A 12,921-nucleotide genomic window follows, 5' to 3' on the forward strand; every position below is an offset into this window, starting at 1 on the left:
AAAAATGGGGTGTTCCATTTAAAAAAATTAATGTGACCTTGACCTGACCTTCGCTACGCAACCCAAGGTCAAACTGATGTGATCAGTAAATACATCTTTTTAAACGCCACAACTTTTATCTGAAACATTTTTTTCTAAAATGCTTAGTTTTCGAGATATTTCACCGGTCCGAAACTTTTTGAACACCCTGTATATGGAATCTATGTATATTATGTCTATACTATAATTTTGCAAAACGTTTCGAACACGATGTCGTTCGATAAGCAGCATATCAGACACTGCATTCTTCCCAATTAATTGCTTCCCAATTACAAAAAAAATTGCTGCCGAGGCTACAAATATGATTTGCTTAGCTTTGGGGGAAGGTGCTGTAACGCATAAAACCTGCAAAAAGTGGTATCAAAAGTTTCAAAGTAGTGATTTCTGTCTTGGCGATGAAAAACGTTCCGGTGCACCGAAAAAGGTAAAACTTCTGTTTAGGGGAGGCTGCTCCAATGACCTTGACCTTGACATATGTTATAAATGTCATCCTTCTGAGTGACCTTCTGAAGGTTTTAGTCGTCGCTCGTTATTCACTCGTTAAAAAATTATTAACAAAAAAATTTGCATAAATTGAATGTAATTTTTGGACACCGTATATACAAAAACATCGAATTTATAGGCTAGGGAGATGCCTGCCCCTAGCACATACACACACACATATACACACACTGCTCGCTCGTCCCGGCAGGCTCGTGGTGTGTGCATACGTGTATTATTCATATACAGGGTGTTCCCAAAAGGTGGTACCAAATTTTAGGGGTATGTAGTACTCGTTAAAACAAATCAAAAACTCTTAATGAACAGCACTCCGAAAACCTTTTATTTCTGAGTTATGAAGCATTTTGTTCTGTGAAAAATAGAAAATAAATTAAATCTACAATAAATGTTCAATGTGCCTTCGGCTCATGTCAATACACATTTTGGCATGTTTCGTCATTCAATTCTTAATCTAAGTCTACAAATTATAAATTATATAAAAAATATAAACAAGTATTGTTAAATTAAATACAATATTAAAATCTTAGAGGGTTTTTAGATGCAATCGTTACAGATAGTGCTTGCACATTTGATGCATACTGGTTTATTGCATCTAACATATACTTCTTTGGATTTCATATCTTTACTTCTAGGACATTTATTACATCTTACTCTGGATGGCAAAATAATCTTAGATCTTTCAATTTCTTCAATTTTTAAAATTGATGATGAAATTATTAAACGCAATGGCTTATGAATATATTGAGTTGTAAGACGTCTTTTAAGTTCAAGTTCTACTAACTGAAAGGCAAGAGCTTTTATTCTTTTACGTGGAGAATGAGTCATATTGAGTTGAAGATTAAGGAAATTATTTTCACAAAAGTAACGTTAACGGTATAATGGGGTCACTGTGACCGCAGACGAAAAACAAATGCATATAATTCACAGCTATTTATAAATAACTCGATGATCTTTTCTTCTGTCACACTGAAAACTGTTACTCGAAAGGTACTGAAGATATTAGCGCCATACAGTGGATAGTTTAGGAATTATCACGAAAATAAAATTATTTGGGGTCCCTGGGACCCCATGGTATCTATTACGGGTTAAATTATTAAAATATAATAGGAACATTTGCACACACCGCGAGCCCGGGCGGGCGGGCGAGCGCGCGTACGGGCGAGTAGTGTGTGTGTGTGTGTGTGTGTGTGTGTGTGTGTGTGTGCGTATGTTATTTTCTATATATATGAATACATGTATAGGATGTCTCACTCTCCTCTGAGCATTTTATGGGGACGTAGAATGAGAGTTAATGTGAACATAAAAGTCCTATACCGTTTTTCGATATTCACAATAATTATCGAGATATTAATTGTAGAAAATTCGTGAATGATTATGCAGGATATGGTAAACGAGTTATAATAGCGACGACTGCCGTCGTGTACTTATACTTTAGGTCAAATTGAACAAAAAATCCTCTGCCATTTCGCTCAAATAATCGCATAGATTTTTAATTATTAATTAAAGAAGATGAGTGCATTATCACGCAAAATCGTGCAATAATCTTCTTTAATTAATAATTAAAAATTTATGTGATTATTTGGAAAATGGTAGAGGACTTTTTTATTCAATTTGACCTAAAGTATAAGTACACGGCGGCAGTCGTCGCTATTATAACTCATTTATCATATTCTGCATGATCATTTACAAATTTTCTACAATTAATATCTCTAAAAACGGTATACGACTTTTATATTCACATCAACCCATTCTACGTCCCCACAAAATGCCCGGAGGAGAATGTGAGACACCCTGTATATGTACACATATGCACACACCGCGAGCCCGTCCAGGCGGGCAACGAGCGAGCAGTGTGTATGTGTGTATATGCGTGCGATTATGTTGTTTTCTATATATATGAATACTTATTTACGTATAGAAAGATTGTGGAGGAATATGAGAGCAAATATTCCTCGCTACGGCACATGAAATTATCACTTTATAAATTATATAGCTAAATTTTTGTTTAAAAAGATATATGATTTCGATGAACGACTTGATGCTTTCTTTGATGCAAAAAATCATCGGTTACTCCTGGTCAACCATCAACATCGACCGCGAGACCCAATATTCAGAAAGTTTTATTATCTATTTGGTTTTATTGTCTATTTGGTGGGATATGAAGGGCGTGATACATTACGAGTTGCTGCAGCCTGGTCAAACAATTACTGCGGACTATTAACAATAACTTATTCGTTTGAGCGACGAAATAGAAAAAAAAAGACCGTTTACTGGCCGTGGAACGCGTCAAGTCATCTTTGATATAATAAGTTCTATATATCCACTAGATTAATGAAATGCAATGTAACATTATGTAAACAAATTATGTATAAAAATGTAAGATAAAGTGTTGCAAAATTACATGGTATCAATGAAATTTTTTTTGTTAAAAACTTTTTAATAAACATCGAGCGACGGCTAAAACCTTCAGAAAGTCACTCAAGAGGATGACCTTTATAACATATGTCAAGGTCAAGATCATTGGAGCAGCTTTCTCTAAATAGTTTTACCCTGAAAAAATATGAAGACGAGAAACTGCAGCAATTGTTAGATGAAAATCCCGCTCAGAAGAAGATCTTGTATTACAACTAGTAACGCTACAATTTTTATTCGTTTAGATAAGCTGGAAAAAATTCCAAAGCTAGGCCGATGGATTTTGCCCATACTTAGTTCAGAGAACAAATAAAGAAGGTACAATATGGCGATATCCTTGTTAACGAGGTATAAAAGAAAAAGACTTTTTGTACAAAATTGTGGTTGGCGATGAAAAGTGAATTTTATACGACGACCCAAAACGCAAAAAATCATCGGTTAATCCTGGTCAACCATCAACATCGACCGCAAGACCCAATATTCAGAAAGTTTTATTATCTATTTGGTTTTATTGTCTATTTGGTGGGATATGAAGGGCGTGATACATTACGAGTTGCTGCAGCCTGAAACAATTACTGCGGACTATTAACAACAACTCATTCGTTTGAGCGACGAAATAGAAAAAAAAAGACCGTTTACTGGCCGTGGAACGCGTCAAGTCATCTTACAGCACGATAACGCTCGACAGCATGTCGCAAAAGAGACGAAGGGTACAATTTATTTATTAAGCTGGGAAGTTCTCCCTCATGCGGCATATTCACCGAACCTAGCCCCTTCGAACTACCACCTATTCCGATGGCTGCAAAATCACCGTCCTTTTTTCGAGAAAAGATTTACTAGTTGCCTAATAGATGGGGCAAAGTAATCGAAAATGATGGTGAATATTTCGTACACTGTAAAAACTGATGTGTTAAATTTAACACATTTCATGTGTCCCAAATCATCCACTCTCATTTATGTGTAAATTTAACACAACAAAAACAAGTGTGTTAAAAAGTAACACGTATAATATGAAAAAAATAACGTAACAATATGAAAAAAGTAACACGTATAATATGAAAAAAATTAATACATGAAATGTTAAATTTAACACATCAGTTTTTACAGTGTAGATTTCTATACACATACATACACAGTACAAATGTTCAATGAGACGCTTGATAGATATCTTCCGAGCGATATGAGAATATACGAACTTTCTTAAAATGTTCTTAGGATATCTAGTGAATATTTGTGCTATATGGGTAGATATGTTTATTATGTTTTTTTATAAATAAAGACTCAATTTCTCCAAAAAAGAAAGCACCGAATTTATTTTCGCGCCTAATAGAATTACGAATTTAAAATTGCTAATTATACTAAGAGTTTATTTAGGAAACTTCGGACTTCTTCGTCCCATCTGTTACTATTTTTAAACTAAGCTATTTTGGCAAAAATTGTTATTATTATTGTACTTTGACATACTTTGGAAATTGACTGAGCTGCAAAATATTGACGCATGCTGTCGAGAAAAGGCAACCAGGAACAAACACACAAAACTGAAATGCTTTGTAATCTATAAGATAATCAAATCGACACAAATTATATCAATTACAAATGCATAAATTGTCAAAGTTCTTTTTCGAAGTAACTTTTAATCAAAAGTACTCACTTGTAACGGTCCTGGTGCTTATTGTGTCTGAATTCAACGTGGCATCTATGTTCAAACCGTTTCTCTGATATGTGAAATTCACACACACTACAACGTAAGAAGAAATATTTTTAATTTATCAGTTTTAATGTGCTAAACTGTAATTATAGTATTAGGTATACAACTTTGCTTCCGCCGTTTTTTTTCCGAAATTCAAGGCTTTATTGTAAAAAACTGGTTATACATTTATGATTCAAAGTATTGTCTATCGCTGGCCACTACTTTCTCCCATCTTTCGGGCAGCGTACGAAAAAACTGGTCATCTTTTGAGGCAATCCACGAATCGATCCAATTTTTTACTTCTTCATAAAACCGGAAGTGCTGGTCAGCCAGGCCGTGTGCCATTGATCGAAACAAGTGATAGTCAGAGGGAGCAACGTCTGGAGAATACGGCGGGTGGGGTAGGATTTCCCATTTCAACGTTTCCAAGTATGTCTTGACCACTTTTGCAACATGGGGTCGAGCATTGTCATGCTGCAAAATCATTTTATCGTGTCTCTCGTTGTATTGCGGCCGTTTGTCTTTCAATGCTTGGCTCAAACGCATCAATTGCGTTCGATACCAATCGCCTGTGATTGTTTCAGTCGGTTTTAACAGCTCATAATACACTCAAATAACTAATCTATAGGAAAACGGCGGAGGCAAAGTTGTACACCTAATATATAATTTTAGAGATTTACAATTCTTCTCCCTTTTAGTATATAGAATGATAACGCTCTGACAGCAGGAGCAAGAGAAAGACATCGGGCAGTTGCATGATCGTTGAGTTACAGAGATTGTTCTATAAATCAAAAGTCCCCTCGCTGCAGCATTGTCTGAAGAATATTTGATTTATTAGATTCTTAGAGAGAAATTCTCGTATCTCAATCATATGTTAAAATAAACGTAAAGAACACTTAAGCATGTGTGACGAGCATAAAGAATTAAGGGGACTAGAGAGCTTACTCTTGCTTGAAAATCGTGCTTGTTTTTCACAATTTTTTATGACAAACTGAATGAATAAAGTGAAAAAGTGTTATTTTGAGCTGTATTTATACAACATATAAACAGAAGAAAAATATAATTTTGATGATCAAATACTCAATATAAGTGTATATACAAAGTCATCGAAAAGTATCGGACCCCCTAATATCTTCAGTTAGAATGCATTTTGGAGAAAATGTCCAATAGCAAAGTTGTATGGTTTCAAGCGGGGAGTAAGATGATGACCTTGACTTTGACCTTGACCATGTCCTTCAAGGTCATTTCAAGGTCAACCTTATTTTTTTAAATGGAACCCCCTACATTTTATTGCATATTCTTATAGCTTATTTCGAGAGCTTTCCAAAACGCTAGAATAAAACATTTCTTCATTAAGTACTTTTTGAATTATAAAGGTTTGAAGTTAACCATTTTTTGACACAAAATGTAAAATATCTTGTAAAATATTATTTAGTTTTTAGTAATCATAACCTTAATACTTTTATGCGCGGAATAATGAGACCAATTAATTGATTTAAAGAAAATATATTAATCGAAAAGTGTTGGATCCTCCTAATATTTTCAGTAAGAATGCATTTTGGAAAAATGTCCAATAGCAAAGTTGCACGGCTTCAAGCGGTGATGCTAGTAGGCTACGGCGGAATACTGCCCGAAAGTGATCGCGAGAAACTGCTCGAATGCGTGATGTCCGAAGGCGTTAGCGGGAATCTGCCCGAAAGCGTTGGCGGGGCCGATCTTTATTCTCTCACTCTCGCAGGCACCAATGTACGAGCTCTTGAGCAAACAATACGGATCACTGATTTTAATATTTGATACAGTGCTCTCGAGATGAGCTATAAGAAAATGCAATAAAATGTAGGGGGTTCTATTTAAAAAAATAAGGTTGACCTTGAAATGACCTTGAAGGACATGGTCAAGGTCAAAGTCAAGGTCATCATCTTACTCCCCGCTTGAAACCATACAACTTTGCTATTGGACATTTTCTCCAAAATGCATTCTAACTGAAGATATTAGGAGGGTCCGATACTTTTCGATGACCCTGTATATGGTACATACAGTTAAAATATATTTCGTTTTTCTTTTCAAGTTCTTTTCAAGGTTATTTTGCAGTAATTTCTTGACTCTCAGTGATTCAATTAAGCTGAATTTTAGGTAGAAAATTTTCGTAAGCTTGTCGTTATCGTGTGAATCACTATAATAAAAATTAAGTAAAAGTTAATAAAATTGCAAATATCTTGATGAAATATTATTAAATTTTCAGTTCTTTTATAGTAAAAAAATTAAATATTTAATATTTCAAAATTAAATATTTTCACAAGTTTGTCAGTGGTTTATACGATAACGACAAGTTTATGGAAATTTTCTACTTAAAATTCAACTTAATTGAACCACCAAGAGTCAAGATATTACTGCAAAATGAAAACCTTGAAAAGGAAAACAAAATATATTTTTATTTTATGTACCATACACTTACATTGAGTATTCGATCATCAAAATTATATTTTTCTTCTCTTTATATGTTGTATAAATATATACACGTCAAAATAATACTTTCGCATATTCATTCAGCTTGTCATAAAAAATTGTGAAAGAACAAACACGATTTTCAAGCAATTTAACCCTCCAGTTCCCTTAAAATAATACTAATCGACAAAATATGACCTTTTTTCTAGTTTGCAAATACCACGAATGATTATTAGTAGATTTCTCAGTGTTGATTACATATCCGGCCGTAAAAATTGCCTAGCACGTCAGGATTCTAAGAAAATCACAGATAAATATGCGAAAATGCCATTTTTGACGTTTTTGCATGAGTCATACCTTTTAACAAAGACATGATACAGAGTATTACGAGCATGCAAAAAAAACGTTTAATTTGCAGTTAATATAAGTACGAAAAAGTCCGAATCAACACAGAAAAACTGTATACAAAAATGGACATTTTTATTTTTTAGAGATTTCCTTATTCACTCAACATGAGAAACATCATATGGGGATTTTCGATTCTTTTACATATTAGTGACCTCGAAAACTCTCAAATATAGTTTCATTTCATATTACATTGATTACGATGACACAATACAACATTTCTGCAATTAAACTTGAATAAATAGATATTCACAACACTGATGATTACGTTAATTTACTATCGAATTCCAGTGCCGTTTTGCCTCGCACTAAACGCTTTCTGCTTTTTTACGTTACATACATTTTACGTTACATACAATACATACATTTTTTTGAAAGAGTATTGAAAAGCCCCATATGTGTGATGTTTCCCATGCCTTATTGAGCGAAAAGATATGCAAAAACATCAAAAAAAAGAATTTTTCGCATATTTAATTGAAATTTTTTTTTAAATCCTGATGTGTTAGACAATTTTTACAGCCAGATTCGTAATCAGCGCTAAAAAATCTACTAGAAACCACTCTTGTTATCCCCGAACCTAGCAACGTATCAACCAGTATAATTGATACAGTATTATCTGAGTTTATAGAAAAGAGAGAAAGCGCTGAGATATTTTGGTTTTTTTTTTTTTTTTATAAAAATTCTATTTTAATTGTCTCTCCAACACATTATGGCGAAAAATAAAAACAAAAATGCTCTTCTTTTATTAATATTATTATTATAAGCTAAAAGTTATAACTATGAATAACTGTTAGTACTAACTTCTATTAATAGCGATAGCGTCAAGAAAAAAACACAGTCGTATCAAGACAAGAACACTGAGGATATTGAAGTTATTACGCAAGTTCATCTTGCGTGTATTACATTAATTACAACAACACAATCGACCCTTCTGCAATTAAACTTGAATAAATAAATATCCACAACACTGATGATTGCGTTAATTTACTTCCATCGAGTTCCAGTGCCGTCTTGCCTCGTACTAAACGCTTTCTGCTTTTTCACGTTCTGTTCGACATTGCCGGAAGGGATACAATTATCAGCTATTATATAGCAGACCTTTAGAAAACACCCGGAACGGTTTTGTTCGCTTTCGAATTATATGCGAGCGTGCGTATTTACCGTTACATTCCTGTATCAAAAGTGTATTATATACAAATCTATATACTATTAATACTTTTATTTTCGAATCTACGCTTTTGTGAAACGTTACTAAATAAATATAATAAAATAAATAATAATAATATTAAAAAGAAATATTTGATTTTTAGATATATCGAAGTTTCTAATGTGATTTTTTATAAAACTATTTTACTTAATATTCAATTATCAGTTTATATTATAGAACATGAAATAAATTAATAATACTTGTTATTGATTAATTGTTAATAATACATAATATATAATATAAATTTGTGGTTTTATGTTTTCAATATTAAACTGTTTGGTAACAGAGTTAAAGTTTTAGTAGAAAGATATTAATTATTTAAGTTTCAAATAGATAAACTTCATATCTAATCAAAATGACTTTTGACATTTCGGACATCTAAATAAGCTAGACTATGTGTGTGAGTTATAAATGAAAAATTACTTTTTATTACAAGATAGCTTATCGCATTAGACGAAATTTCTTGCTTCTTTAACATATTTCATTTTGTCAAGTCGCTAGTTAGTATTCGAGTCGATCAGTGTCTTTGCATGTACGTGTATAAAATGTGCTGTACTATTCGTAAAACATTAATAGAAGTGCCATTTAAAAGCGATACCGTTCATGATACTATTCAGCAAACTGTTCATTTTAACCAAAAGATTCTTCACTATCTGCGTTATCAGTACGTGAAATTGTTAATTGTACCCATTAGAAGAATCTATATAAAATGTAGCAGATTATTTAGTGCAATACGAGTGATTTGGCATCGTGTTATAATGCTCGGCATCCTTGAAGAGTTTTTCGAAAACGATTATATATAAAAACTTTTAAATTGAATAAAATTAGAACAAGTACGTAAATTTCACACTGCATAAAGGTAATTTCAATATAAGTGGCGTGAAAGAATATCGGAATTCTTAACGGAATTAATGTGTACCATCATGTAACTTTTGATAATCCAAAACTATTTTTTTAGAATTTTTTACTTGTTTAAATGATAATTTATTTATGATATTTATTTAGGATATTTTTGTTTGCAAGTAATTATATTTTTTTATAATCTTGTAAATTTTGTAATTAAATAGGATTTATATCTACACACATATATATATATATATATATTTTTTTTTTTTTTCTACATTTATCTTTTACCAGAAACTGTCCTCATATAATGGACTTTATCATTCATTAGGATGTTGGCGGTGAAGCTGAGCTCTTTGGGGTCGTACGTGACATTCACATAAGTCTTCTGGTTCCACGTATTTTACAAAATTCTCGAGCAACACTCGCAGACACTATTGGCACAGTGGCAAGATCCTTGTCTGCTCGCAATGACTGTTATTTTCTGATCTTGAAGAATTCGCACTGTTGGATATATGTACAATATCAATTATGAAGGAGAGTACGATGAGTCCATTTTAATTTAAATAGCGACTTTAATTTAGATAAATGGAATATTTTTCTTCTTTTATCAGTTTTGATTCCTATTAATTAAAAAAAAAATGCATACATTTTCAGAAACGACGTATGTATATATTAGTATTTACACATGTATAGACGTTATTTCAAATTTAATTGGGGAAAAATTATTTAAAAGTAGAAAAAAATTATGTAATTCAGATAAAACTAGATACGTTTGTAAAAAATTTTTATTTTTCTTATAAAATAAATAAAACATCAAAACAATCTACAAACAAAATTATTTATATAAATATAAATATAAATATATATATATAAACATATGTAAACAAATATAAATTTATATAAACATATGTTAAAAGCTGTATGATAATAATAATAACGCAATAATAATGTAAATATTACATGGATATATATAGGTCAGATCCAGATCTCAGTTCAAATTTTTTAAATGTAACCTCTATTTTTTACCACATATGTTTTTTGATTCCTTTAAAACTTTTTTAAAACACTACAATTTTATCCGCTTTAGGCGTTTCGCCGTTTCAAAGTTATTGAATTTTTTATAGTAAAATGTTGGCAATTGTAGTTTTACCCAAAGTGAAATAAGTGGAAATACTACTATCACATTATATCATATAATATATGTTGATATACTATCATATTATGTGTATGTGTGAAAGAGAGGATGATAGGATAGGTGATGTAGATATGTGTGAATAGGATACATTATTAATTGTTCTATTTTTTAATATTATTAATTAATATATATACTATATATACTATATATACAATATATCATTATTACATAAATAGATATATACATTTATATAATAATAGTAATAAAGTATGCATCTTCATGGCACTCAAATTATTAATAAATTAATTAAAGAACATTTTCAACCGATTAATATCGATTTTCAAAAAATCGAACATTTTCAGAACAAATCGTCATCATCATCGTCGTCGTCATCGTCGTCGTCGTCGTCATCGTCGTCCCCATCATCATAATCGTCGTTGTCATTATCATCATCCGGAAAAAGTTCTACTTGACCCAAACCACCACCGTCTTCTGGCTTTACAAGGGCTAATCCGTTCGCGCCAAATCTAATACAATCGTATCCAATCTGTGAAAACAGACAAACGTATATTATTAGGATATAGAACGTTATTTAGTGTTTCATTTATTAAATCCTAGAATAATCTGACATATTATACATTTGTCTATTATATTGTCTATTATATTAAAATCATCATTATTATATAAAAATCATCTTACAGAAAAATGAGGAAATACTTAAAAAATATTTGTTGCACGTAAATTTTTTTGCGTTTATATTTCCAATAATTATAAAATTGCATAAATAATTTGTGCATAAGATAAAATGTATATGTGTACATTTTACTTGTATTAACTAATTCTAGTGCATACATACGCCATCGATAATATTTTTCACGGTGAATCTTGTTCTTAAAATTTAGATACGAACCTTGAACAATGTGGTATCTTGAAACTTCCCTTCCATATTCACGCACAAATGAATATTTCTGCCTTGGAAATATATATTATAGAATCTAACGCATGCCCTGATGAATGGAATCCTTGGAATAGGAACACATATCGGTCTAGGATTCTTCCCTGCAGATACGATAAATCAAATTAAAGAAAATCGTCTTTTATATACACGTATATATAGAATAATCGTTCCTCCTTATAAACTTTTTAATTAAATAGAATACATATATTTTCTACATTTACCACTTACCAGAAACTGTCCTCGTATAAAGGACTCTATCGTTCATCAGAATGTTGGCGGTGAAGCTGAACTCCTCGGGATCATATGTGACGTTTACACAGGCCTTCTGCTTCCACGCATTGTACAAAATCCTTGAGCAACACCCGCAAACACCACCGGTGCACTGGCAAGGTCCTTGTCTGGTCGCAGTGACCGTGTTATTTCCCGATCCTGACGCTTGCCTCAACAGTGTCCGCAGATTCTCCAAATCCTCCTGCGACGAAACTCCTTCAATCTCGCTGCTAAGAATCCTTCCTGTGATAAGATCCTCGTCGTTCCTTGGTTCCAACAACGAGCTCGACTGTCGACTAAGAGCGACGATCAGCAGTAGCGTCAAGCAAATGACCTTCATCCTGTATCCTTGATCTTGCTCAGCGTTCAATCAAAGCAAGAATACATTTCTTCGTGATATGCTCCTTGCCGAGCGATCGAAACTTGACTGGCCGGTTAACGGACATTCCAGACTGACCCCGTTTTACGGTGAAATTTAGGCTTGGCCGCGAGATGCTTGCTCGCATTTCGTGATCAACTAGAACTCGTCCCGATGAAGCAGAAGTACTCTCACAAAATGCAATCAAACCGCCACGCATCTAATGACCCTTTCAGGACAGGAGATATCTTTTGATGGCCTTCATGCATGTATTTCAAAAACTATCGATCCGATATTTACAAAAATTGGTATGTAGGAGTTTTTTAGGGTGCTCTTTCCAAATTTGAAGTAAAAAATGCAAAATTTAAAATGACGGATCAAATATGGCGATTTTCAAGATGCTAAATTATGTAAATTTTTTTTCTTGGTCGGCATTTTAAATTTCAGATATTCGATTTTAGTTTTCAAAAAAGTATCTTTAGAAAGTTTCATAGTTCAAATTTTACGAAAATTAAGCGGCATTTATATTATTTATCATTTTTTTCCGCCATCTTGGATCACAGAATTTAAAAAATCTAAGTCCAGATTCGGATTCAACGATCTCAAGAACCCATAGAATACGTACTTTCCTATAATTATCTCTCCGAGCAACTCT

General features: G+C 32.5%; 3 protein-coding genes across 4 annotated transcripts in view; 1 reads left to right on the forward strand and 2 right to left on the reverse strand.

Annotated features, from left to right (window-relative positions):
• Nucleotides 1–8,502, reverse strand: part of LOC116843671 — a 10,065-nt gene extending 1,563 nt beyond the window's left edge. The window contains exons 1-4 of the mRNA XM_032814292.1: nucleotides 8,294–8,502; nucleotides 5,323–5,457; nucleotides 4,604–4,690; nucleotides 4,417–4,507 (exon numbers count right to left, since the gene is read on the reverse strand). Of these exons, the coding sequence (XP_032670183.1) occupies nucleotides 4,417–4,507; nucleotides 4,604–4,690; nucleotides 5,323–5,457; nucleotides 8,294–8,381 (401 nt within the window). The 5' untranslated portion in view covers nucleotides 8,382–8,502. The remainder of the gene's footprint in view (nucleotides 1–4,416; nucleotides 4,508–4,603; nucleotides 4,691–5,322; nucleotides 5,458–8,293) is intronic.
• Nucleotides 1–11,060, forward strand: part of LOC116843669 (probable U3 small nucleolar RNA-associated protein 11) — a 15,509-nt gene extending 4,449 nt beyond the window's left edge. Inside the window, exon 3 of one of the 2 annotated variants that reach the window (XM_032814290.1) lies at nucleotides 11,043–11,060. The gene's annotated coding sequence lies outside the window, so the exon portion shown is untranslated. Of the gene's footprint in view, nucleotides 1–9,873; nucleotides 10,218–11,042 lie in introns of those variants that run through there. The other variant, XM_032814289.1, reaches the window with a different exon arrangement.
• Nucleotides 10,444–12,369, reverse strand: LOC116843673. The gene is made up of 3 exons (XM_032814294.1): nucleotides 11,867–12,369; nucleotides 11,591–11,739; nucleotides 10,444–11,227 (listed from the first exon to the last, which is right to left on the reverse strand). Exons 1-3 carry the CDS (start codon nucleotides 12,246–12,248, stop codon nucleotides 11,039–11,041), a joined length of 720 nt encoding a protein of 239 aa, XP_032670185.1. The 5' UTR covers nucleotides 12,249–12,369; the 3' UTR covers nucleotides 10,444–11,038.
• Between the last annotated feature and the right edge of the window lie 552 nt (nucleotides 12,370–12,921).

The sequence above is a fragment of the Odontomachus brunneus genome, unplaced genomic scaffold, assembly GCF_010583005.1.
Source record: "Odontomachus brunneus isolate Ranch 3 - 2012 unplaced genomic scaffold, Obru_v1 Obru_scaffold_034, whole genome shotgun sequence".
Taxonomy (NCBI): Eukaryota; Metazoa; Arthropoda; class Insecta; order Hymenoptera; family Formicidae; genus Odontomachus; species Odontomachus brunneus.